At 42.3% G+C, this 27,775-nt stretch overlaps 1 protein-coding gene across 11 annotated transcripts in view; it reads left to right on the plus strand.

Annotated features, from left to right (window-relative positions):
- Positions 1 to 1,132: 1,132 nt before the first annotated feature.
- The window catches only part of ankrd6b (ankyrin repeat domain 6b), a 186,073-nt gene continuing 159,430 nt past the window's right edge, over positions 1,133 to 27,775 (plus strand). For 6 of the 11 annotated variants that reach the window (XM_059982406.1, XM_059982405.1, XM_059982404.1 and 3 more), the window contains exon 1: positions 1,133 to 1,272. Coding sequence is in view for 3 of the 11 variants with exons in the window: in XM_059982414.1 (XP_059838397.1) it covers positions 1,761 to 1,805 (45 nt within the window). In the remaining 8 variants the exon portion in view is untranslated. Of the gene's footprint in view, positions 1,273 to 1,734; positions 1,806 to 27,775 lie in introns of those variants that run through there. The other 5 variants (XM_059982414.1, XM_059982417.1, XM_059982413.1 and 2 more) reach the window with 5 other exon arrangements.

Consider the following 27,775-nt stretch of genomic DNA (forward strand, 5'->3'; position numbering starts at 1 on the left):
TACAGGCCCTTCAGCCACAAAGTTGTGCCGAACATGTCCTTACCTTAGAAATGGCAAGATAGCCCTCTAATTTTCTAAGCTCCATGTACCTATCTAAAAGTCTCTTAAAAGACCAGTTTTGTTTTTCCAGTCAGGGTTGTTAGCCCTGAGCTGAACCCCCAAACCTGGAGGACATGTGGACCACTCTTAGCTTGGCCTATACCCTTTGACCTCTTTGGCATGTGGCCCAACCAAGAGCCAAAGCGTAAAGCCCAACTCCAGCCAATATAGCTTTCCGGGTCATTGGGGCACGCAAGCCTCCGAACACAGCAAGACTGTGGCCCTCTTGGAGGTCACTCTCCTTCAGACATATGGAATTTTCTTTCCCTTTTTGTTCTCTATGATTTCTTTTCTGAGAAAGGGACACGGTCATGCTGTGTCTGCATGTGTCTGTCATGGGTTATCCTGGATAAGTGGTACTGTGTTGTAGCATATGCCTCTGTTCCCCAGGAGTTGCTCTAGGACACGCACTGTGGAGCAGTGTATGGCTTTGTTCCCCCTAGGTGCTCCTCTGGGTCAATAGCACCATGTTGCACTACATGCTTGTGCCCTAGGGTTACTCTGGGACAGTGCACTGTATGCCTCTGTTCCCCAGTGGTCTCTCTGGGACAGTGTACTGTGTTGTAATGCATTTCCCATGGTGGTTGTCCTAGGTCAATGGCACTGTGGTGCAGTGTATGCTTCTGTCTCCAGAGGTTACTCTGGGACAGTGCACTGTAACAATGTATGCCTTTTACCACCCCCCCCCCCCCCCCCCCCCCAGCGGCTGCTCTCCAACAGTGACACACACAAAATGCTGGGGGAGCTCAGGACTGCTGAAGGGTTTCAGCCTGAAACGTCGACTGTACTTTCTTCCACAGGTGCTGCCTGGCCCGCTAAGTTCCTCCAGCATTTTGTGTGTTATTCAGATTTCTCTTCTTGTGACCCGAACTGTGTTTAAGTGCACTCTATGTACTTTTAGGGACTCCAGTTTTCTTTGAGACAGTGGCCCCTCGTTGCAGCATCTGCCTGTATCCCCCAGGAGTCGCAACGGGGCAGCGGCGCCAGGCTGCAGTGGCAGTCAGCGTCCCCCAGGGGTCGCGTCGGGCAGGTACTGGACTGTGAGGGGGTGGGGTGGTAAAGTGTGCGGAGTTTAATCTGCGTAGTTGCAGCCAGAGTTGAAACCAGGAGTTTCTTACAAATCTGTGAGGATTTATTTAACGTGCCCCAAAATAAAGAACACCCTTTATGAAGGTAAATTGTATTTGCTTATTTTAACAGAACCTTTTCTCAGCGGGTTGCGTGAAGTCGTCGTTTTCCAGGTGTGTTCGTGTTTGGGCTTCGCATCGGCTGATTGGCCCGTGCTGTTTTCTCGCTGTCGAGAGCTTCTGTTCCTTTAAGTTTAGTGTGTCGAGAAACAGGGTGGGTTGGGACCGAGACCGGTTCGGCGACGAGGTCCTGAACAATTCTGGTCAAAAGAAGCGACTCGGCTCAGCCTGGTTTGGCTGCGCAGCAGGTAGAGAGTTGGTGGTTCGCTCGTCCTATGGGGATTGTCCACTGATCTCCTGGACACGACCCAGATAGACAGTGATGACTTGGAGTGGTGATGTTATTAGGAGATTTGTGCTCTCAGCTGCAAGACTTGGGATTTGCTGAAAGTTCTATGGGCTCTTGATTTATGGCATCCTCGAAATTCATTAAGTTTGTTTTCTTCAGCTGGTGGTGGTTCAAAGAAAAAAAGAATGCTTTCTCGCAACTGTGGCAACTTCAACAATAAAGTAGCATTGGTAGGTAAAAACAAAATTAAAGTAACATTTTGTTACTATGATTTTGTAACAAGTAACAAAAATAAGATTTTGGTACAATTATCTGTATGGATTTAAATGTTGCACAGTTACTTGACATCAAATATCTAAAGATTATAGAGCAGTACACCTCAGATCCAGGCCCTTCTGCCGACCACATTTCCGTGCATCTAGTTCTAATCTCCTCCGTTAAGCCCATATTCCTCTGCCCCACCTCTCTATCTGACTACTTAAGTACTTAATTGATAGTATTGTATTTGTCTCAACTATGTGACTAAGTAGCCTCCCTTCCCCATCTGTAAGTTCACCACCTGCAAGTGAAAAAATAGATCTTAAATCTTTCCCCTCTCACCCTAAGCCCACATCCCCTAGTTTTGGACTCTCCAACCTGGGGAATGAACCATTACCATCTATGCCTCTGATAATTTTAAATATTTCTAGATTGTTGCCCACATTCTCCTAAATTCCACAGAATAAAGAAGTGATTGGCTAACCTCTTTGAACCCTTTCCACTTTCACAACTTCTTTCTTATATCAGGATGAATAAAACTGTACACAGTGCACCAAGTGGCATCACCAATGACTTGCACACAATATACTGAGGCTACCAAAAGTAATTTAGAATTGTTTAACAGTATAAGTTGGGTTTGGAGAGTCCTTTAATATTTAATTAAAGCTTCTCGAAAGTAATCACTTTATTTATGTACACCAATACCATACTTCTGTTCACAACAGACCCACATTTAAATTTTGGCATCAGTTTCGTATGGGTTAAATACAATAAATATTGGTTGTAAAAGTGGTGTTGAGTCAAGCAGAGTAAGTCTTATTAAGTCACGGTAGCATGGCAGTCAGCTGAATGCTGTTAAAGCTCAGGGTGTTGGAATCTGAGTTCTACTCTGCCATCCTCTATAAGGAGTTTGTACATCCTTCCCACAGGATGTGTAGATTTCCTCTGTGTGCTCCAGTTTCCTCCCACATTTCAAAGATGTGCCATTAAGTAGGTTAATTGCTCACTGTAAGTTGTCCTGTCATTAGACTAAGGTTAAACTAGGGGCAGCATGGCTCAAAGGGCTGATTCTGGACTGTACTAACAAATGAATATAGTAAACATAAGGTGACTTGAACCATCAGCAGGTATATGGAGCAGTTTCACATGAAATTTAATTCTCTGTTGAAGATGAAATTGGAAAGTGTATGTGCTTGTGTATGCCTTTTAAGATGAATGCTTAAAGGAAGTGAGAGAGAATTCCAGGAACTTGGAGTGGTCTCTGCTGAATTAGTGCAGATAAGGTTGAACTATTCAGAGGTAGCTGCAAGCTGGAAAACAATCTATGATGAATCGATGTGTAAGTTTCAGCGACAAAGTTGTCACAGTGTCCTTTGTTTTCCTGCTGAAATTATGCTAGATGATCTGGTGAAGCCTGTGTGAGTTCTGTAACTGTTAATAGAGTTTCTCTGCATCAGATTGGCTTTGGGTTTTCAGAAAATGGGGAGGTGTGTGAAGTGCTGATCTGTGGTTGGCATGGGAACAATGGTTCTGGGTATCTAAATTGAATATTTTTGGGAGAAAGAGGCATGTCTTGGATTTTCTTTATTAAACTTCTTTTCGGCTTTCTGTTGAAATAATGCAGTCCTTGTCTTGGCCTTAGATGGAGAATCCCCGATTCCCGCCCAGAATGGGTGATGTAATTTCAAGTCAAATGCATGAGAGAACGTGTAGAAAAAAACATGACAAGGGCATTCTCATGAGTGCTGTTAATCCACAGTGAAAGGAAGACCTGACAACCTATTGAGAAGAGTGCTGTAGTAAAAGAGGGAAACTTTGATGCTAAGGATGTTATTTGGCATCTATGATTTAAATTTCATAAAACCGTATTCATAAAACATATAAGAAATAAAAAGTGTATAGCTTTTGTTACATTCAGAGTCATCTGTTCTAGTATTAGACTTGGGCACTTTGCTCCAAAATCAATGTTCCCTGTGCACAGACCACTATTGCTACTTGTGGCCTGCTGGGATGTTATAGACTTCAAGTGTTTTGAGAGGCTTAGGCCTAGGGGTAGAAGGCCCTTTGACTGCAGTCACTGTGTTTTGATTAGGGTTGTAAGACAAGGGAAAGGCATTGGACAGAGAAAGCATGTAAAGAGTTTACAATAATATTCGTATTTCTAAAGAACGCATTTTATTGCAGGTGATTTTCACCAGCAAAAGTTCTTAAGCACACTATTATTAAATTCCTTTCTATTACATGCTGTATTTTGAAGTGAAATTTGATTCTGATTATAATTTGGGTCATGTGACAATATTCATTATTTTGATGATTTTTGTGATACAGACAGCCCCCACATTTTCTGCAGTTCGGGTAAAAAAAAATTCTGAAAAACAGAATCAAAATTTGCTCTCACAGAAATTATGTGTTGGTTTTTATTTTTATTTTCAGCTCATTTTTTGAATGCGCAGATGACGTGGCTTTGTACCACAGAAAATTGCAAAGCAGGTGGTTTTCCAGGTGTACCCAGCCCCCTATTTTAATGCAACAGTCACCTGTACTGTTTTAACACACAGTAGTCTAGACGGTCTGTATTTGTAGCCTTGATATGTCTCTGGATGTTCTATACTACCTCAAAATAATACTTCATAAATTATGAGCTGATTAGGCTTAACTACATTCTTCTTTATGCTCATTTTTTAAAAATTTAATTTGAGACAAGAAACTTTATCTACTATATCAGCACTTTACCTTATGAATTAGTTGACAATTAATGCATTTTCTCCATTCACAGTCGCAGAATGGAGAGTTTTAAGATAGAGAGGAAAAAATGTTCATACGAAGGATGTTTGGTACACTGTACCAGTGGGAATTCTATCCTGGAATATTTCAAAATCCCGTTAATCTCCACAGCCTTATACCATGTCATTCAAATGTTTGTCCAGTTATAATCCTTTAAAGATAGAGTAACTTCATGCTGAATTCCTCTCACAAATCCTTCCATACTTTAGTAGTATAAAGACAATTTTGATAATCTCCATTTTCTTTGTGAAGGATTACATGGTATTGTAGCAATGTGCTACACACGCAACTAGAAATAACAACATGCAGTCTGTAAGTTGCACTCCAGGCTAGTTTATTCAAACTTCGCGGCACTGGCTTTTATGCAGTTCCATTCCTCCTGTGCGCGGGCTTTCTCCCCTTGCTGGTGAAGAAGGCAGCTCACCACCATTTTGGGGCTGGCCTCTCTGCGGACGCAAGCGCCGTTTTGTGAGCCAGTTCACCTGCGTAGAAAGTGGGTCGCCACAGAACCCCCCCCCCCCCCCCCCCGAACCAGCGATACAATCCCCCCAAAGTCCACAGTCTGGATCAGTCTCTGAGCAGTTTGCCTCTGCGCCGCAGTGCCTGAACCTTGACTGGCTGCGCCATCCACATGAGCCGGTTTGAGTCAGTCCACCGTGAAAACCTCCTCTTTCCCCCAATATCCAGAGCGTATGTCGACCCGTTGTTACTGATCACCCTGAACAGCCCCTCATACGACCACTGTGGCGGTGCCTGGTGTGTGCCCCTTTGTACAAACACAAACTTACAGTTCTGCCGGTCTTTGGGTACATGGGTCGGGGTCCGTCCGTGCTGTGAAGTTGGTACGGGGGCCAGGTTGCCAAGCCTTTCGCATAGTCTGTCCAGGACTGCTGCGAGTTCTTCCTCTTGCCCTTTTGGTGCTGATATGAACTCTCCTGGGACAACCAGGGGCGTGCCGTACACCAACTCGGCCGATGAGGTGTGCAGATCCTCTTTAGGCGCTGTACCAATTCCAAGCAGGACCCAGGGAAGCTCGTCCACCTAGTTAAGCCCTTTCAGGTGGGCCATGAGAGCCGACTTCAAGTGATGGTGGAAGCGTTGTAGACCACAGGCTAGAGGTGAACTGGGCTGAATATCTGCCGAATCTGGCACTGGGTTTCTGCTTGGTCAAACCAAATGCCTGGTCGCAGCGTCCAGAAAGTTGGCAGTTTTAGCGAAACTGCATGATCGGATGAAGAGTCGATCATCTTTGGTCCAAGTTCCGTTTGGACCATTGGGGTCACCAATGTAGTGATGTGCTACACACACAGCTAGAAATAACGATACGCAGCCGGTAAGTTGCACTCCAGACCAGCTTATTCAAACTTTGGCACTGGCTTTTACGCAGTTCCGTTCCCGCCCTCTCTGGGTGGAAATGATGTCAGAGGTGCAGTACAAAAGTCTCTTCCCGCGCACGGACTTTCTGTCCTTGCTGGTGAAGAAGGCTCAGTGCCATTTTAGGGCTGGCCTCTCTGCTGACGCTTGCGCCATTTTGTGAGCCGGTTCGCCTGCGTAGAAAGTGGGTCACCACAGTATGAAACCAGCACATTTGAGAAGGATTGCAGATATAGGCAATCTTTGCAATAAAAAATTGCGCTAGGTTAGAGGCAGATTCTCTTCTGAAATTAAAGAGGGTATTGAAAGTGTGTCCTCTCCCTCTGGCTATATCTTACTTGATGTCGGACCACCTGGTGCTGATAATGGACGCTCGAAACTGGAGTTTCTTTGTTCTCAGCTTTGACAGCCTTTATAAGACCATAAGACATAGCAGAATTAGTACATTTGGGCCAGCAAGTCTATACCAATCCATCATCACTGATATACTATCCCTCCCAACTCCATTCTCTTGCCTTCTCCCCATAACCCTCGACACCCTCACCAGTCAACCTCCACTTTAAATGCACCTCGTGACTCCACAACCACCTGTGGCAGTGAATTCCACAGATCCATTACCATCTGGCTAAAGAAATTCCTTCACATCTCTGATCAATAAGGCTGTGCCCTCTGGTCCTGGACTCCCCTACAATAGGAAACATCCTCTCCATGCTCACTGTAACTTGACCTTTCAGTATTTGATAGGTTTCAGTGAGAGAGGCAGAATTGTTTCTGGAATTGGAGTGGGTATTCAAAGCATGTTCTTTCCCTCTGGCTACATGTTATCTGAAGTAGGAATGTGCTGATGCTGGATACTTAAAACCCAACGGTCTCTCTTCTCAGCATTGACAACTTTGATCCTGATGAGCACAAACAATTAAGACTAATACATTAACTGCAGCGGATTATTTAATTCACGAAATTGTGAAACCATTATATTGCTTTCATAATAATCATATTAAGCAGTTTATACACAACAGACAGCTTCTGCCCCTCTCTCATCGCCAAATTCCATGACCATGTTGTGGACTGGCGAATTCATGATCACCTAGCCCAAAGCTCTCCTCCTCCACCTCGCAGCATTGTGTAAAACCAGCTCTGACAAAGTTCATGAACAACAATCTTATTGTAACTCTTTTGCCACCTTTGTTGTGGAAGCCTGTTCCAGCCCCTCAGGAGCATCCCCATCAGTTTCCAGCCAAAGGTCACTGCACTCACCTGGTTCTATTCTTGACTGTCTCTGGTCATGAGAAGGAAATCACCAGTAAAGGCTTCTCTTTAGCTCTGTCATTACTTGTAAAATCTCCGTTGAATTTACTCCATTGTCCTGCTCTTCAACAAAATCTGAAAACATAGGTTCCGTGCTTTGGAAATAAAATGATGACACTCGGCTTTTCTTCGCCATCACCTTTGATTACTGACTCTAAACCATCAGCCAGTTCACATAAGGTCCTGCCCTAAATGAACAAAACTCTCTTTTAATTGAACGCTGGCAAGATTGTCGGAGAGTGCAGTAGTGTACCAGTTTGCGCAATCATTTTACCAAGCCAATGATCATCAATTGGGTTTTAATTCCACCGCTCTCTCTAAGCATTTTGTACGTTCTCCCCGAGACTGCACGGGTTTCCTCCCACGTTCCCGAGCTGTCCAGTTAGGTTGGAGAGTTGTGGGCATGTTGGTGCTGGAAGCCTGGCAGCCCCTACCATTTTCAATGTACATATCACAAGTAATAAAACTATTCTTAATGAAAGCCATCATTGTCATTCTCTATCCCAAGCTCTATTCTTTAACATGTGTCTCTATCTTCATTAAGGTAACTGTCTGAGTCAGACAGTTGGTAAACTAAGCATCACATTGACTCTTGAGTTGATCTTTTGACCACGGAAGACCTTCTAAGCTTAACAGCCACCCTGTCGTCCCTCCATCTGTGCCATGAATCACCCCAGGAGGAGGCAATTTCACCCATCAAGTGTGTAATGGCTCTTTTTAGGGCAACCCAATCAGTCCCTTTTCCCCTGTGGTCATGCAAAATTATTTTCTGCTCGTTGCCAATCCAGTGTTTTTATTGTGCTTCCAGGCTGGTGTTCCGGATCTCCATTCTCTTCCACAGCCATTGTGTTGGAGCGATCTATCTATTTTCTGTCTTTGTTGTATTTGTTGGTCCATTTATTATGGGAATCTCATGGGAGTGGGGATGTGGTGGAAGCAAGCAAGTAGAGTTGCATGTTCACTCTTAGTCAGTTACTCTAGTTGAGTGGGAGCAAGTCGGGGGGATATGATTTTTTTTGATAGCTGTTAATTGGGATGTTATTGGAACATTAGCTAGATGGCTAACTTCGCAATTTCACTAACTTTGCTTAGCTACACTAATATCACTATTAGGCCACTAATTAGACTTTTATATTGCTTATTTAGTTTTGTTCATTTTTTTATTGCTATAAAATCATTCATCTTATCTGGTTTGCAATAAAGGATTGAGCGTAATTTTCTCAATGTGGAGATTTGTTATTTGGAAGTGCATCATGGAGTGTCGAGTGCCCTGGCTTGGTCTCTCAGTGGTTTCAGTTTATTTTCAAGTAACTGCTACATTTTGTCAATAAAAAAAAATCATACCAAATGACGACCAATCTACTGCAAAGGTTTGCCTTGGACCTGAAACAGACACAGGAGCAGCATGCAGTAGGATTATCTGCAACCTTTTGTTGCTTGATGCTGGTTTTTTGTGGTTTAAACACAGTTTTGAATGGCCAGCATTGCCCGTCCATTGTAGACTGTTGTACGATCCATAGTGCTACCTAAAGTTTCATCACTTTGTTTTATCGAGGTGCTGAAATATTATGTTTGCCAACGTTTGAATTGAAGGCTTTCTTTTCGGTCTGGTTTAACTGCTGTGGATGCGTGCTCAGTTTGTTTGTTGACTACGTTTATTGAATCGAATATCACTGGTGCTGTGGGTGAACAAAGAATTAATTACAAGTTGCACAACTAGAGAAAGTAACATGAGTGTATCAAACTATGAAATTGGCGGCAATGACTCTGCAGTTGGGGCTTGCAAAAGAGAAATTAAAGTTTAAGTTAACCACTGCACATTGCATGATTATTGCTTTTGAATCTATTGTCCTGATCCTTGGAACAGCTTATCTTTTACACCTTCTAAACCTGTGTTTTAGCTTTTGCATTCCTGCGCACTCTGATTTTACATGGGTTCTTGCTGCCACAGGAGATATTCACTGCATTGGATTAGACACAATGCAAGGCTTTTTGAAGTAAAAGAATAGTGGGATATCCATCCTCTCTGCTATGTTTTAAACACTTAACAAGTTTCAACTGCCAGGGCTGGTTCACTGTTTGGAGATTTTTATGTCTAGCATGTTTTGTATTTAGGGTTGTTAAACTAACCCTTAGCCTTCATTGAAATCTATGAGATGGGGCCTCTTTTTCCAGTTTCATTTTTATCTGCTTTCTTTGTTCATGTTAATTGGAGAAAAATCAAGATTCTGGTGATTCAGAACAACTGAAGGGAGTATCTTGTGTATCAAGGCAACAGTACTGTAGTCCTTTGAAGGGTTGAGTGGTAGACCTGGCTTTGCCAGAGATGTCCTCAGTCCACTTGAAACAATTGTACAGAGCTGGAGTAGTTCGCAGAGGAGTTGTTGAGCAGAGTTTACTTCAGTAGTTTAGTATCAGAAAACCAGTTGAAATTTTTAAAAAAGACTAATTTTCTGACATAGAATGGGATGTATTTTCCTTTTCTGTCATTCATCTTCTACCTACATGGCCATTTCCTTACCTACTCTGTGAGGAGAAGACTGATGGAAATTTCCTTGCTGGAAATTCTGTTTTTTTTTCCTCACAAAACAATTGCAGGTCTCTAGGCAGGATAAGTTATGGTTAATTCCTGCTGATACCATGATAACAGCATGAAAATTAAGAATTGATGAATATTAAGAATTGAGCTTCCCCTTATCAACCGACCTGTTTGTTACCTCTTAAGATGTGAAGTTAACTTTCTGCTGGTGCAGAGTGCCGGTAATGTCTCCTATATGGTCCCTGCCAGATATAACTGTATCTGTAAAGAGTGTGTTGTTGCCCCGTTAATGTGTTCTTTGTAATGTGTGTTTAAAATGTGGAGTATTCATTTGACTCCAATGAACATAATTAACTTGTTTTGTTCAAACAGCTGAACCTATATTTGTAGCCTAGGATAATGTGCATCACTACGTAATATCAGTATCATATGTCATGTTATCCTTTTCAGACATCAGCTTTATGTTGTATTTTAATTTTTTTATTATATTTGAGTAAAAGAGGAAGGGTAACAATTTAATTACAAGAAACAAAAACAATCCTGTGTTAATTATTTTCCTCCTGCGTGATTGTAGTATTGTCAGCAGAGAAGACAGATGATTTGGTTGTGCATTGTTCACCACCAAAACGATATGTATCATTTTGCTTCAAATAGAACTTCCTTGATTCATCCAAAATGGTAGCTAAATTACTCCATATTAAACAGTCTTTTCTCTTCAAACTTTCAGTTATCTCTTGGGTAGTGCCAAGTTTAATCCTGAACTTGAGTGCTGTCTATGTTGAGTTTGCTCCCGCTGTGACAATGTGGGTTTCACCCAGGTACCACAGTTTCCTCCCACATCACAAAGACATGCAGGTTGGGAAGTTAATTGCTCAGTGTAAGAATGTAGAGTTGAATGGTAAAATGTGGGTGCAGTTGATAAGAATGTGGGGGAGAATGAAAACGGCACTATAATATGACTTATATATAAATAAAATTTTCCACTTTAATGCTCATTCTCACTCCCTTTCTATCTGTGGCCTTCTCCAGTGAGGGCCAATGCAAATGAGAAATCAGCATGTTATCTTCTGCCTAAACGCTTTGCAGCTAACTGGGCTGAGCACTCTGAATTTCTCAACACAAGCCTTCCTGCAGGTGCTGGAAATCCAGAGTAACACACACACAAAAAGGTGGAGGGACTCAGCAGGTCAGAAGCATCTATATAGGAGAATAAACGGTCCATGTTTCAGGCTGAGGCCTTTCATCAGAACCCTTTATCAATGACTTTATCAACTTTAGGTAAGGCGTCAAGCTTATGACCCTTTCTCAACCCAAGCTCTTACAAATACATTGCTAATGCTCATTTGTCATGCTCCATTTCACTTGATTTGCCTTAGTCAAATCTCCATTTTGTTTTACATTTTGCTCCTCCCTCAAAAGGTCCGCTTTGAAAACTGTAAACCCTCCACACCATCCCCAGATCTGAGGAAGGGTGATTGGGCTGTTTCCATGAATGTTGCTGGACAGGCTGAGTTCTTGTAGCATTTTGTTGTTCAGATTCCTACATCAACAGTTTCATTTGTTTTCCATTGGGATTAGCATAGTGGTTAGCACAATACAGTACAGGTGACCCGGGTTCAAGTTCCGCTACTGCCTGTAAGGAGTTTGTATGTTCTCCCCGTGACTGTGTGCATTTTGGCTGGGTGCTCCTGTTTGCTCCCACAGTCCAAAGATAGGTTAATAGGTCGTTATAAATTATCCTATGATTGCTGGGCAGTGTGGCTTGAATGGCCAGAAGGGCCTGTTCCACACTGTATATCATTAGGTAGATGAATGAATGTAAAATTTGTGTCAACGGTTGGTTGGTACAGATGGAGTGGGCTGAACTGCCTGATTCCATGCTGCGTCTTTCTATGACTTGACCGTATGACTGTGTATAGCGGCTGTGCAGTGATGCAGAAGTGTCCATGTTTTGGGATCCTTACACTTGTATAGCACTTTTCATTAAATTTCAAACTACCCCAGAAGGTCGTTTATCGTCAATGGCATAGACCTGAGGTGTAATAACTTTTGTTGGGCAATGTTTCACTACTTAACCATCACATTTGGAGAGGTAACAATTCAGGATGCAAGAATAAAGTGAAAGAAGACTATTAGATGTAGGAGCAGAATGAGGCCATTTTGCCCATCGAGTCAGCTCTGCTGTTTCATCATGGCTAATCCAATTTTCGTCCCAGCTCCAATCTCCTGCCTTCTCCCCATAATCTTTCATGCCCTGACTGATTGTGAATCTACCAACCTCTGCCTTCATATGCATAAAGACTTGGCCTTCACAGTTGCCTGTGGCAAAGAATTCCATAGATTCACCACTCTCTGGCTAATGAAATTCCTCATCTCTGTTCTCAAAGGATGCCCATCTATTCTGAGGCTGTGGCCTCTGTTCTTAGATGCTCCTACCATAGGAAACATCTTCTCTTCATCCACTCTATCAAGGCCTTTCACCATTTGATAGGCTTCAATGAGGTCACCCCTCGTTCTTCCGAATTCCAGTGAATACAGGCCCAGAACCATCAAACATGCTTCATATGACAAGCCACTCAATCCTGGAATAATTTTCATGAATCTCCTTTGAACCCTTTCCAGTTTCAGCACATCCTTTCTAAGGTAAGGGGCACAGAACTGCTCACAATACTCCAAGTGAGGCCTCACCAGTGCTTTATAAAGTCTCAACATTACATCCTCAACATGTATGATACTTTGTCAAAGGCCTTCTGAAAATCCAAGTACACAACATCAACTGATTCTGCTTTGTCCATTCTGCTTGTCACTCCTTCAAAGAATTCCAACAGGTTTGTCAAGCAAAGTGTTCCCTTGAGGAAACCTATTTTATCATATAAGCACAAGAGATTCTGCAGATGCTGGAAATCCAGAGTAACACACACAAAATACTGGAGAAACTCAGCAGGTCAGGCACCATCAATGAAAATGAATAAAAAATTGAAGTTTTGGGCCAGAACCCTTTTCGGAAGGATGTAGTTTGATGACAGTCTGATCTTCAATAACCACCTATTTTTTGGGGCAAGTCTAGCAGAATGAGTCCTTCCCTCCTGTGTATTACCACCACCATGCTAAGTAATTAAGTGGCATCTTAGGCCTAGATATCATTGGATTGTGTTCCTTAGCAATCTGTAACCATGTTGTCCCTTGGGGTAGGGCACAGTGGCACATGGAAGAATAGACCAGGTGGGTACAAACACTGGTGGCCAGAGCAAGTAGAGACAGCCTTGCTAATCTCAGTGACATATTTGTAAGGGTGTGAATGTCCAGGAAGGGGAAGGGAAAGTTTATTCCCATATGGTCTGCTTCCTGACAAAGTGTTCTGAGAGCACATGCAGAACTTTTTGACAATGCTCTTGATCCAGTCGCGGGTACTACTCAACTCTGTCATCACCCAGTATGAGACAGTGAGGATTTCCACTCTGATGAGAGCAGGCGATTGATTGCCAGACCGTCTGCTGCTCCACTGGTCCAGGACAACCAATGATGTTGCGACCTAGCAGTCTATTTTGTTGGTGCTGTGCCATCTGTGGCCGTCAATGAGAGAGTGGAAATCTCTGTTGCAAAGGTCGCATCTATAGTTGGTGTCAGCTCTGCTTTCTATGGGCCTGCTGTCACTTCCCGGAACTTTTCCTTGCCTGACTTAAGGTATTGTTTCTAGGTGCTCCTCCACCTGGTGCAGATGACTGCAAGTCCCTCCCAGGGCTCAATGTTGACATCCAGTGCAGGATATCCTGCTTGCAGGCACCCTTGGAGCGCAGTTGCAGGCAGTCAGTGGGACTCATGCTTGAAGCCAGCTCACTGTAGAGGATGTCTTTTGGGATGTGGCGGACGTGGCCCAGCCAGTCTAGCCTGCGCTAGGGAGGCCGATACGAGAGTGAACCTTAGTGTTCAGTACTCTTTCTCTCCAGAAAATGCCCAAGGTGCGACTAAGGCACCTTAAACGGAAGGTGTTGAGCCTTCTCTCCTGCTTAGGCTATGTTGTCCAGGTCTCGCTGCCATGCAGCAGTGTGCTGGTGTCTTGGAGGTTATCAGAGAGGCCAGTCATCATTGTCTGAACATTCCGACATCCCAGTTTTAGAGCTGGTCTCCTTCGTTTTGTTGTCTTGCCTGGTGCAGTGTTTTCGGCCTGCGGTTTGTATAGTGCCTAGTGCCTAGCCCCATGCACACAATGAGGAAGGCAAACCTTGGCGGGACAGCAGCTTTTTGTCTGGGGCATGCCTAACTGTCTAGTGAAATCTTAGAATCTCTTCCACCGTCGGAAGCAAACCCTGGTGCCACGCTCTATGTCAGATGAGCATAGTGGCTTACAACCAGTAACTCTGCTTCCCGTGTTGTGTTAATGCCAGACCAGGATAATATGGAGAGCAGGCTCCTTCTCTCCACAAAGGAACAGCAGAGACTGATACAGTTTGGCAACAGTGGCGTTGCAGGAGTTGCCGGTCAGAATCAGAATCCGGTTTATTAGCACCAACATGTGACATGAGATTTGTTAACTTAGCAGCAGCAGTTCAATCCAATACATAATCTAGCAGTGAGAGAAAAATAAATATAATAATAATAATAAATAAAATAAAAATAATAAATAAGTAAATCAATTACAGTATATTGAATAGATTAAAAAATTGTGCAAAAAACAGAAATACTATATATTTTTTTAAAAGTGAGGTAGCGTCCAAAGATTCAATGACCATTTAGGAAGCAGGTGGCAGAGGGGAAGAAGCTGTTCCTGAATTGCTGAGTGTGTGCCTTCAGGCTTCTGTACCTCCTACCTGATGGTAACAGTGAGAAAAGGGCATGCCCTGGGTGCTGGAGGTCCTTAATAATGGACACTGCCTTTCTGAGACACCACTCCTTAAAGATGTCTTGGGTACTTTGTAGGCTGGTACCCAAGATGGAGCTGACTAAAATTACAACCCTCCGCAGCTTCTTTCGGTCTTGTGCAGTAGCCCCTCCGTACCAGACAGTGATGCAGCCTGTCAGAATGCTCTCCACAGTACAACGATAGAAGTTTTTGATTATATTTGTTGACATGCCAAATCGCTTCAAACTCCTAATGAAGTATACCTGCTGTCTTGTCTTCTTTGTAACTGCATCGAAATGTTGGGACCAGGTTAGATCCTCAGAGATCTTGACACCCAGGAACTTGAAACTGCTCATTCTCTCCACTTCAGATCCCTCTATGAGGATTGGTACGTGTTCCTTTGTCTTACCCTTCCCAAAGTCCACAGTCGGCTCTTTCGTCTTACTGACGAATGCCAGGTTGTTGCTGCGGCACCATTCCACTAATTGGCATATCTCACTCCTGTATGCCTTCTCGTCACCACCTGAGATTCTACCAACAATAGTTGTACCGTCAACAAATTTAAATATGGTATTTGAGCTATGCCTAGCCACAGAGTCATGTGTATATAGAGAGTAGAGCAGTGGGCTAGGCACACACCCCTGAGGTGTGCCAGTGTTGATCGTCAGTGAGGTGGATATGTTATCATCAATCTGCACAGATTGTGGTCTTCCAGATAAGAAGTCAGCTTAGGACTGAACTCAGCATAGGACTGCTTTAGGAACTCCAGCTGATTCTGATTCCGGAGATCCTTCATCACCTAACGTTGCATGCATTCTTCATGGCCATGTCATGGACCCGAACACCTTAGCTCAGGGGTTCCCAGCCGGAGGTCCACATACCTCTCCGTTAATGGTAGGGCTCCATGGCATAAAAATGATCGGGAGCCCCCACTTTAGATACTTTATCAATGACCTTCCTTCCATCACTCCTTTAGAAATGAAGTTGATGATTGTACAGCATTTAATTTCATTAGCAACTGCGCGGACGACTAAACAAGAATTAAACAATTTTCAGGATTGGAATGACAAGTGGCAAAAATAATTTGCATCATACAAGGGCCAGGCAGTGGCTAACTGAACAAAATGGAGCGGAGCCACCACCCCTTCATCTCGTGTTATATTTGTTGTTGAATGACTACCCCTTGGGAGAAGTCTCTGTTGATCTGAATCTGGACTGAACCAGACATTTCTTTAAAAACTGTGGCTATGAGGTTCGATCAGAGGTTCAGCTTTCTGAGATGATTGATTCTCCTCTGATGTTGTAGAGGCCCTTTTATCAAGTACATGGCATGGTTAAATCAATGATATAGATAATTGCAGCTCCAGTAACACTGGAGCTTGATGCTACCTGAACTAAGCAGCCAACTTGAACACACCACCATTCCGTCCTCTCTCTCACGCTCTTTTCATGACTAACATGTAGATGCAGTGTACTGCATCTGGAAAATGTAGTGCAGCAGTCCATCAAGATCTTTTCAACATTATTTCCCAAACAAATTGTTATTGTCATAGGAGAAGCAGGACAGAAGAGACATGAGGACACAGCCACCCTCAAGTTTTTTGCTGCATGGCACGTAGCTATATGGGTTATATTGGGTTAAAGCACAGGCCAAATACTTCCTCCCAGGGTCAAAATACTGTACATTATTACCTAAAGCAGCCATTGGAGTATTTTCACCATATAAACAGCAGTGATTCATAAACAATGTCAGACCATGGGCCCTGGGGTTAACTGAGATGGCTGAGAGGAATGTGAGACAGAGGGGCAGGAGGGGGTTAGTGAGAAGTTTTATATTGTCAGGGCTTTTCTTCCTGTCCAAACCATTCAGTGCCCCAGTTCATTGATGACCTGAACTCTGTCTGATGTATCATTATTAATGTATTAAACCATTGCTGAAAGCACGTAGCTATTTTGTACACCCGCTCCACTAAATGTATCAAATGGGTGAGGTGTGTGAAAAGAATACTGTAATGACTCCTATTTTTATTTTCTAGGGAAGAAAGAGGGAACTCATGACAGGCAGAATATTTTGCATGTCACAAATCCAAGTGAGATAGCAAACAAATGGGAATGTGAATGAATGTTTTAAATTAATAATTGCAGTTTTTTGAGATTCCATTTTGATAGCTTGATAAGGAGGAGACACAGAAATGTGAGCAACATGTGGGGCACAGACACGGTGGGCTAAAGGTTGCTGTACAACATTATTATGTTGCTTTGAATTTTTTTTCGACCTGAGGGTTTCTCCTGCTAGAAGAGGAAGGCAAAACCTGTTGATAGACATCTTATTTGAAGCCTTGCTGTCATAACTAAGGTGAAGTTTAGTTCAGTCAAGTCAACTGCTTTTCTTCTCCTGAAGACCATAGTGCTTTCATTCACATATTGAATAATGTCTTAAGCAGTTTTAAATTGCTTAAGACAACATTCAGTATAGGAAACCAAAGTATTGTAAATGCTGAAGTTCATAAAGAAATCTTGGAAAGTGAAACGGAAGAGATGAAAATTCCTTTAGAGTTGTGTGTTTGTCAGCTGCCAGCTGTACCACCTCTTCATGCTCTATTCTAACACTAAATTTAAAGTAAGTTTATTATCGAAGTGCATTATATCACCCTGAGATTCACTTTCTTGCAGGCACACTCAATAAATCTACAATAGAATAACTACTGTAATCATTGCAGCTGCCGTGTCTGAATGGACATAGTCAGAGTGGGAATCTTAAGGTTTTACCTCTTTGAGGCTTCAACGGAGAGACTTCACTCAGAGAAAGCAAGGGAAAGAAAAGCTCAAGTTTTTCCCCTTTCTCTTCTTTATATCTGCTCAGCTATATCTATCTCCAGTATCCCTGGCCACTACAACTGGGAGAAGTGCTTATTAAAAACCGCGTTGAGGAGTTGGAGCTGGAACTGGATGAACTCCAGATTATTTGTGAGGCTGAGAGGGGTGATTGATGGGACATATAGAGAGGTAGTTACACTCAAGGTGCAGGACACAGGAAACCGGGTGACAGTCAGGAAATGGAAAGGTGTTAAGGAAACAGTGCAGAGTACCCTGTGGTCATTCCTGTCAACAACATATATATTACTTTAGATACTTTTGGGAGGAAGGGGAGTAGAATTGATCTAGCAGAGGAAAGTCACTGTGGTTGGATCTCTGGCACTGGGTCTGCCTCTGTGACTCAGAAGAGAAGGGGGGGGGAGAAGAGGCACACTGTGCTAATAGGGGATTCATTGGTTAGGGGACCAGGCAGGAGGTTCTATGGGTGAGAACAAGATTCCCAAATGGTACGTTGCCTCCTGGATACCAGGATCTGGGACATATTGAATCAAGTCCTCAGCATTCTTAAGTGGGAGGATGAACAGCCAGAAGTTGTGATCCATGTAGGTACCAATGACACGAGTCAAACAAGTGTTGGGGTTCTGCATTGTGAGTTTAGGGAGTTAGGTGCTAAATTAAAGGGCAGGACCTCCAGGGTTGTGATCTCAGGATTGCTACCCATGCCACATGCAAATGAGGCCTGAACTAGGAAGATTTTGCGGTTTTAATTCGTTGCTAAGGAGTTGGTGTAGGAGGAAGGGCATAGGATTTTTGGATCATTGGATCATTTGGGCTCTCTTCCAGGGAAGGTGAGATCTGTACAGAAGGGATCTGAACTGGAGGGGAACTAATATCCTAGAGGAAAGTTTTGTTACTACTCCACGGTGGGGTTTAAACTGGGGTTACAGGGGAATGGGAGCCGGAAGCCAAAACAGTTAGTGGAGAGGTTGTGGAGGCAAATGTTGGTAAGACCTCAGACAAAGTTAAGCATCAAAAGGTTGAGCATGGTGCAACAAAGGGTGAATACAGGACTGAAGGTTTTGTATCTGAATGCACGCAGTACACGGAATAAGAGAGATTAACTTGCAGCACAGTTGCAGATTGGCAGGTAAGATGTTGTAGGCGTTAGAGAATCATGGCTGAAAGATTCTTTGAAGAATCAAGGATACACACTGTATTGAAAGGATGGACAGGAAGGCAGAAGAGGTGGAGTTGGTCTGTTGGTTAAAAAATGAAAGCAGATCGTTAGAAGTAGGTGATATAGAGTTGGAAGCTGTTAACTCATTGTGGATGGAGCTAAGCATAAAAAGACCTTGTTGGGAGTTGCATACAGACCCCAAACAGTAGTAAGGATGTGGCCTTCAAATTACAACGTGAGGTAGAAAATGCATCCGAAAGGGCAATGCTGAAATCGTCATGGGGAACTTCAATATGCAGGTAGATTAGGAAGATCTGGTTGTTGCTGGATCCCAGGAGGGGGAATTTCTAGAGTGCCTACAAGTTGGCTTTTTAGTGTAGCTTGTGGTTGAGCCCAGTAGAGGATCAGCTATTCTGGATTCGCTGTTGTACAATGAACCAGAATTGATTAGAGACCTTAAGGTAAAAGAACCCTTGGGGGCAAGTGATCATAATATGATCAAATTCACCCTGAAATTTGAGAAGGAGAAGCTAAAGTCAGATGTATAAGTATTATGTTGGAGTAAAGGGAATTATAGAGGCATGAGAGAGGAGCAGGCCAGATGTGATTGGAAAAGAACACTGGCAGGGATGACGGTAGAGCAGCAATAGCTGGAATTTCTGGAAGCAATTCAGAAGACACAGGATATATACATTCCAACTGGATGAAGTAGTTTACAGGAAAGATGATACAACCATGGTTAACAAGAGAAGTAAAAGTCAACATAAAAGCCAAAACTGAGGGCATATAATAGAGCAAAGATTAGTAGGAAGTTAGAGATTTAAGAAGGTTTTAAAAACTATCAGACGGCAACTTTAAAAGTTATTAAGAAGGTAAAGATGCAATATGAAAGTAAGCTGGCCAGTAGTATTAAAGAGGACACCAAAAGTTTCTTCAGATATATAAAGTGTAAAAGACAGATGAGTGGATATTAGACCCCTGGAAAATGATGCTGGAGAAATATTAATGTGGAACAACAAAATTGCGGATGAACTGAATAAATATTTTGCATCATTCTACGTTGTGGAAGACATTAGCAGTGTGGTGTAAGTTCCAGGTGTCAGGGGAATGAAGTGTGTGAAGCTATCATGTCTGGAGAGAAGGTTCTTGGGAAACAAAGGTCTGAAGGTAGATAAGTCATCTGGGCCAGAGGGTATACACCCCAGAGTTTTGAAAGAGGTGGCTGAAGAGATTGTGGAGGCACTAGTAATGATCTTTCAAGAATCACTAGGTTCTGGAAGGCTGGAAAATTGCAAATGTCACTCCACTCCTCAAGAAGAGAGAGATGCAGAAGAAAGGAAACTATAGGCCAATTATTCTGACCTTGGTGGTTACAGAGATGTTGTTGATTGTTAAGGATGAGGCCTCAGGGTACTTGGAGACGCATGATAAAATAGGCCGCAGTCAGCATGGTTCCTCAAGGGAAGATCTTGCTTGACAAGTCTAATGGAATTCTTTGAAAAAGTGACAAGCAAGATAGACAACCAAAAGAATTGGTTGATGTGGTATACTTTGATTTTCAGAAGGCCTTTAAGTTAAGTGCCGCACATGAGGCTGCTTAACAAGCTGTAGCCCATGGTATTACAGGAAAGATTCTGGCATGGATAAATCAGTGGCTGATTGGCAGGTGGAAAAGACTGGGAATAAAAGGAGTCTTTTCTGACTGGCTGCTAGTGACTAGTGGTGTTGCACAGGGGTCTGTGTTGGGACTGATACTTTTTATGTTATATGTCAGTGATTTGAATGATGAAATTGATGGCTTTGTTGCAAAGTTTGCAGATGATATAAAGAAAGGTGGAGGAACATGTGTTTTTGAGGAATTAGAGTGGCTACAGAAGGACTTAGATTAAGAGAATGAGCAAAGAAGTGGCAGATGGAATACAGTGTCAGGAAGTTTATGGTCATGCACTTTGGTAGAAGAAATAAAAGGGTTGGCTATGTTCTAAATGGAGAGAAAATAGAAAAAAACTGAGATGAAGGGGACTTGGAACTTTTGCAGGATTCCCTAAAGGTTAATTTGCAGGTGGTGAGGAAGACAAATGCAATATTAGCATTAATTTCAAGAAGACCAAAATAGAAAAGCACGGATGTAATTTTGAGACTTTATATAGGCCTCACTTCGAGTATTGTGAGCAGGTTTGTGCCCCTTATCTTTGAAAGAATGTGCTGAAAATGGAGAGGGTCCAAAGGAGATTTACGAAAATGATTCCAGTATTGAATGGCTTGTCATATGAAGAGCGTTTGATGGCTCTGGTCTTGTATTCATTAGAATTCAGAAGAATGAGGGGTGACCTCTTTGAAACCTGTTGAATGTTGAAAGACCTAGCTTGAGTGAATGTGGAGAGGGTGATTCCTATGGTAGGAGAAGGGTGCTGAATCTATGGAATTCTTTGCCAAAGGCAGCTGTGGAGGCCAATTCTTTATGTATATTTAAGGCAGAAGTTGATTGTTTCCTGTTTGGTCAAGGCATAAAGGGATACGGGGAGAAGGCAGGAGATTTTGGACTGAGAGGAAAATTGGATAAGTCAGGATGAAATAGCAGAGCAGACTCGATAGGTCAAATGGCCTAATTCTGCTCCTATATCTTATGGTCTTATGTTCTTATGATAGAATCAATGAAAGGTTTCACCAACTTGGGCGTTCAGCCAGAATGCAAAAGACAAGATACTCTGCAAGTACAGAAAGAAGGAAATAATAAATAAAAGCAATAAATATCAAGAACATGAGACGAAGAGTTCTTGAAAGTGAGTCCAATGATGGGTCAATTTAAGTTGAGATAAGTTAGCACTTTGGTTCCAGAGCCTGACGGTTGAGGGGTAATAGTTGTTCCTCAGCCTGGTGGTGAGTACTGAGGCTCCTGTACCACCTTCCAGATGGCAGCAGTGAGAAGAGAGTATGGTTTGGTGGTAGCAGTCCTTATTGGTGGATGCTGCTTTCCTGCGACATTTTGTGTAGATGTGCTCAATGGTGTAGAGGGCTTTATCCACTATTTTTCGTAGGTTTTTCAGTTTAAGGGTGTTTCCATACCAGGCTGTGATGCAGTGAGTCAGTGTACTCTCCACAACACACTTGTAGAGGTTTGTCAAAGTTTTAAATGTCATGCCAAATCTTCATAAACTCCTAAGGAAGCAGAGGCACTGCCTCTACTTGTTTCTAATATGCAAATGTATCACCATGGCTTCCATTCTAGATTAGGTTGGCTTTACTTTTCCCAAAACCTACAAATGCGTCATTTGTGTCAACAACCAACACAATCTGAAGATGTGCTGGGCAGCCCAGAAGTGTTACCATGCTTTCGGCACTAAAGTAATGTGCCCTCAGCTTACTATCCACTACATAATCCGTAACGTGCCTTTGGAATGTGGGCGGGAACCCACATGATCACCAGGAGAACGTACAAACCTCTTACAGAGAGTGGCAGGAATTGAACACATGCCTGACTTTCTGACAAAGTTGTCACCTAGTTGACATCATTGACTGAGAGGAATTACATCTGATCCATTGCATTGCTGGGTTTTGCTCATAGTATGGTCTCAGCTGGACAAGCTACAGAAAAACACCTACATTCTGTAATAATAAGTAGTGTAATTTTGCCAATAAGGCCTGTGGTACCCCTGAATTTCTATTGGTTTGTCTGTTAAATGTGCAGCATGATGGTGAATAAACACCATATTCTGCTCCTGAATTTAATTTCCATTGACTTCAACTTGGCCTGAGTAGCATCCATTTAGCAGTCTGTGCAAACAGTAAATATACGTGGAGAGCAAGAGCAGAAAAAAAATTAGCCGAAAATGTTTAAGGTTGTTCCATCTCGAGGAACAGCTTTTGTTCCTTTACTGGAAATGTTAACTTGTCTTTAGTCAGTTTAAAGCATTTTAAAATTCCTGGAAACCTTCCACAAAAATAAGTTATTAACTAGATTAACAGGATCCCACAACAATGGAAAGCTTGTCAGCTTGCTGCCTGAAGCAATATTCATCTCTTGGTAAGCCACAGAAACATTTGGTATAATGTAATAATTATCTATGCCACTACAAAGAGAGTATAATCACATCTGTTGACACTAAATATCATTTTAAAATATGCCAGTTTTTGTTGAATGGTAAAATGTTTGACAAGGTCTCATGCATGCTAATGAAAATGACTTCCTTTGCTTCAACGCCTCTTGGTTGTGTCCTCTTTTGAGGTGGAGGAATAACCTCATTCTCAGCATCATGTGAACAAAAGATACAAAAGATACAACATCACTAGGATTTCCTGTCGGCTATCTGAGAGGAAGCCAGAGTATAAAAAAATCTGATAAATATATGTTTTTAAATACAGGAACCAGCTTATGCCTTCAATTAACTGTTGGTTGGTATTTTATGGAAACAAGTATAGGTATGGCCGGTGGTGTAGTGGGATCCGCATTGGACTTTGAGGCGAGTTCTGGGTTCGAATCTGGTCAGTTCCTTGCACGCTTTCCATCTGCTGAGTTGAGTGTTGAGTTAGTAACTCATAAGAGCAGACGAAAATGCTAAAGGAATGGCAAGACCCTGTGACCCGATGTGCCTCAAGATGTAGAAAGGAGCAACCACAACAGGTATAGGTACAGCCACCAAATTCACTCCCCCTTGGCCATCCCAGCAGACCTCGAATTTTCTGGAATCTTGACACCAGTGCTCTTTCATTGTAGATATCTCTGCTAAGGTGAAACGGTGCTCAATATCTATCCTTTATTATTATTAATCATCTTCTTAGGCAGCATATTCCAGATTCATCTTCCCTCTGGGTGGAAAGATTCCATCCTGTATCTCCACTAAATTTCCTAAACTCTCCTTTGCCCATTGGTCTTTCATCGGAGGTACCTCTACTGAGGTGAAACGTTGCTTGATATCTATCCCCTGTTTTTGTTCAATGAGATACAGTGTGGAGTTGGCCCCTCTGGCCTTTCGAGCCATGTCATCCAGCGACCCCTGATTTAATCCTGGCCTAATCACCGGACAATTCACAATGACCAATTAACCTACCAACCAGCACGTCTTTGGACTGTGGGAGGAAACTGGCACACCAGGAGAAAACCCATGCGGTCACGGGGAGAACGTCCAAGCTCCTTACAGACAGGTTGCTGGAACTGTAAAGTGTTGTGCTGACCATTGCGCTGTCGTGCCACCACACGCGCTTCACATAATTTTGTTTCCCACATTCAGACACCCCTCAGCTTTTCCTCTCTTAGGGAGGCAAACCAACCTTTCCAGTATCTCCTCCATCTGAAGTGTTCAGTTCTAGGCAACATCTTGGTAAATCTCTGTATCCCTCCAGTCCAATCACATGATTCCTATAAAATGATTATAAGAAGTTGAACCATACTCTCCACGTTATCTAATGGCCTAGTATTTAAGTATTTTGAACAGGAGAAAATCTGCAGATGCTAGAAATCTGAGCAACACACATAAAATGCTGGAGGAACTCAGCAGGCCTGGCAGCATCTATGGAAAAAAAAAGTACAGTCGATGCTTCAGGCCGAAACCCTTTGGTGCTTTTTAATCTCGTTATCCACCAGTGCTGCTGCCTTCATGGATCCTTGGGCTTGGAATACCGATAGACCTGTTTCTCAGTATTTCCCATGATCCAGTAATTCCTGCATATATGCTAGTCTTGTTCTTTTAAATTGTATTACCTTGTATTTTTCATGATTAAGTTCTATCTGCTATTGCCCCAGCTATAGTACAATACACTTTATAAGAACTAGAAGCAGGAGTGAGCCATCTGACCCGTCAAGCTATTCAATAAGATCATGTTTGATCTGGCCATGGACTTGCCTCCACCTGTCTGCCTTTTCCCCATAACCTCTAATTCCCCTACAATGCAAAAATCTACACAAACTTGTCTTAAATATATTTACGGAGGTAGCCTCCACTGCTTCATCGGGCAGAGAAGTCCACAGATTCACCACTCTCTGGGAAAAAGCAGTTCCTCCTCGCCTCTGTCCTATATCTACTCCCCCGACTCTTGGGGCTGTGTCTGAGGGACATTGTGCAAATACACCAGTCATGGTTTGATATGTTTCAGAGTTTTGCTTTGGAACTATTATTTAAAATTATGCTCAGAAAGCATAAGGAACTATATTCAATCTCCCACATGAAAAACAGTAAATCCTCAGCGGATCAGGCAACACCTGTGGAAGGGAAATGCTCTGTACTGTTTCAGAACAAGACATTTTCGTCAGACCAGGATTAGTTATAGAAAACATAAGCAGAATATTTTCTGCAGATACTGGAAATCCAGAGTAGCACACAGAAATTGCTGGAGGAACTCAGCAAAGCAGGCAGCATCAATGGAGAGGAATAAAGAGCTGATGTTTTTGGACAAAGACTCTTCATCAGATGGTCTCGGCCAGAAACATTGGCTCAGCATTTTGTGTGTACTATAGAAAACAACCTTTAAGCTGTAAATATTCTCTTTCCTATTTTGAAAATGCATAGTTCTTTATTTGTTAGCTGTCCTGCTAAGGAGAGTTGGATCACAGAATGCTGAGGTCTGAACTTAATTGCTCTGTTACGTTCCAGTTGGAATTTTGGCACCAGTATACTGGGCCACAGTTTTTCAACCAGACCACCATAGGAAAGTGTATTTAAGAGGTGGTGTTTAGGTTAACAATCACTCCAAGGTATTTGTAAAGGGCTGGTCAAGGTAAATTCAGTTTTATAGAAATTTTAAAGATGAATTAGCACACATTAATTGTTCTGAATTGTTTTCAATATGCAACACTATTGCTATGGTATCAGATTCAACAAGATAGACGATACCTGCCTGCAATTTTCCATTCAGTGGAATACATCCTTCCTCTTATTGATACTATTTTATGCCATTAAAAATGCCTGATTCTATTCCGAAAAGTCAGCTCAGATTGAGAGTTACTGCATGTCAAATCTTGGCAAAATAAAACACATCTGTTTTCTATGCTCCATTTTAAAGCTCTGTCCATGAAAAACACTCTTTATCTACTTTATGTGCAGACAAAATGTGCATAGGATCCCCAGGAGATTATACCCAATGATCTCAAAAATTAGCTGAACATTTGTTTCTACTGGAATATTTATGCTTGGGAGTGGGGGGGGGGGGAAGGGGGGTTCAGTGAATTTGGAGTGGTGATGAGAGAGTGGTGGAAATGTTCAAGGAAAAGTTCAATAGAACTTTTAACTTAAACGCAATCTCTGCAGGTTTACAATCAGTCTTAAAAATGTGAGACAACTTGCATACCAGGTGTTGTCTTGTTAGTCAGTTTGGGCGTTGGGCATCTCTGACAAGCCAGCTGTTGTGTGTTCCTAATTTCCCCCGAACAGCTGGCATTGAGCTACTGTCGTCCTCTGTTGTTGACTGGGGAGTCGCAGGCTTTAGATGTCAGGTTGAAGAAGGAACAATAATCTATTTGTAAGGGAGCCTGCAGGTGGTGTCGGTGTCCATGTCCATTTGCTGGCCTCACTCAGCTCGGTACTGGAGGTCACTCTTTATGGACGGCCTTGGGCAGTAACTGAAGGGCTTTTTATATTTAAACCATCAGCAGCAGGAAGATTCTTTGTGCCGCCTTTACCCTTATCAGTAGCCAAGTTCCCCAGTCCAGTATTACTCTCGAGCCAGTGGACCAAATATGGTTCAGATAGATAAATATGAGAATTTAGAGTTGCGTGTAACTAATATAATAAATATGAGGGACATAATCCACACACAAGCTGGACAAATCTAGTTAGTATAACAGCATGGAGGATGAATCTTTGGAACATAATCATGATTGGTTTATGGATCAGTATGACTGAGGAGCAGGCTTTTGTTTACATCTGTAACTTGGAAAATTTGAATTTACCTATTGGTTAGAAAAAAGCACGTTGAGACTAGGAAATTTTGATGTTCAAAGGGACCTGGATATCCTTGTACATAAGCCATTTAAAGCCTATGTGCTGCTGGAGCTGACAGTTCGGAAGATGAATGATATTTGGCCTTCAGAGCAAGAGGATTTGGATACAAAAGTGAAGATGTCTTAACAACTATAAAGGGACTTAGTGAGACCACAGTATGTAGAATTAATTTATGTAGAATTTTAATTTCTTGGCCTAAAAAAAAGGAAATATTTGCTCAATTTTTGCTACTATTTCTTTTGTTCTTGGAGTGCAATAACAATTGACTGAGTCACATCCTGATATAGCTGGCCTCTGCTCTCTAATTTGTAGAAGACTGAGGGTGACCTCTCCAAAGCATACTAAATCCATAGAGAGGTAGATGGATAGACAAGGTAGGATATCCTTTTCAGTCAGTTTAGGACTGGAATGAGGAGAAACCAATGAACGAATAAAATTTTGCCTTTTACATCACTTTGATATGACTCTACATTAGTTTTTTTTCCCATTTGTTACATTGTCTGATATGGAGATAGACTTGTACTTCAACATTACTTTAAATATCTTGCCACTTTTATATAATGTCTAACATTGAAGTATAGAACACTTCTGTGTGTCTGGCAAAATATTAGAGACCAGTCAGCCTGTATGTTTGGTAGTGTATTTTGCAGGAGGAATTTTGTCCACACTATTAGGAAAGCACTTTACTCTCTTTATGTTCAGTGCTTATCAGAATGAGCAGATTTTTAAAAGAATTCTCTGTCCAGAAGTTCAGTGAAGGCTTGGTTATGGGTTGCACTCAAAACTAAAATAGATAAGATCCAGAGCTTGAAGGAATCCAGAGAAATGTGAATAGGACATAAAAAATGGCATTGATGTAGTGGATCAGCCACAATGGAATAGTCTGAAGGGGTGGCTGAATGGCCTATTACTGCTCCTGTTTTTTTATATTTTCATATCTAGCACAAACCAGCCAGGTTGTAGTTATCGGCCCATTATTCTTTCCTCAAGTCAGAACATTTGTGAACCAATTATTATTGGAGTTAACTTTTCACAAGGATTCAAGGTATGTTGGCAAGCTGGATCCAAAATTGGCTTGGTGATAGGAGACAGAGGTGGAGAGTTGTTTTTCTGACTGATGAAGGACAAGATTTTCCATACATAGGGTGGCGAGTTTACAGAACAAGCTG

This window comes from Hypanus sabinus, chromosome 10 (genome assembly GCF_030144855.1).
Source record: "Hypanus sabinus isolate sHypSab1 chromosome 10, sHypSab1.hap1, whole genome shotgun sequence".
In the NCBI taxonomy this organism is placed as follows: Eukaryota; Metazoa; Chordata; class Chondrichthyes; order Myliobatiformes; family Dasyatidae; genus Hypanus; species Hypanus sabinus.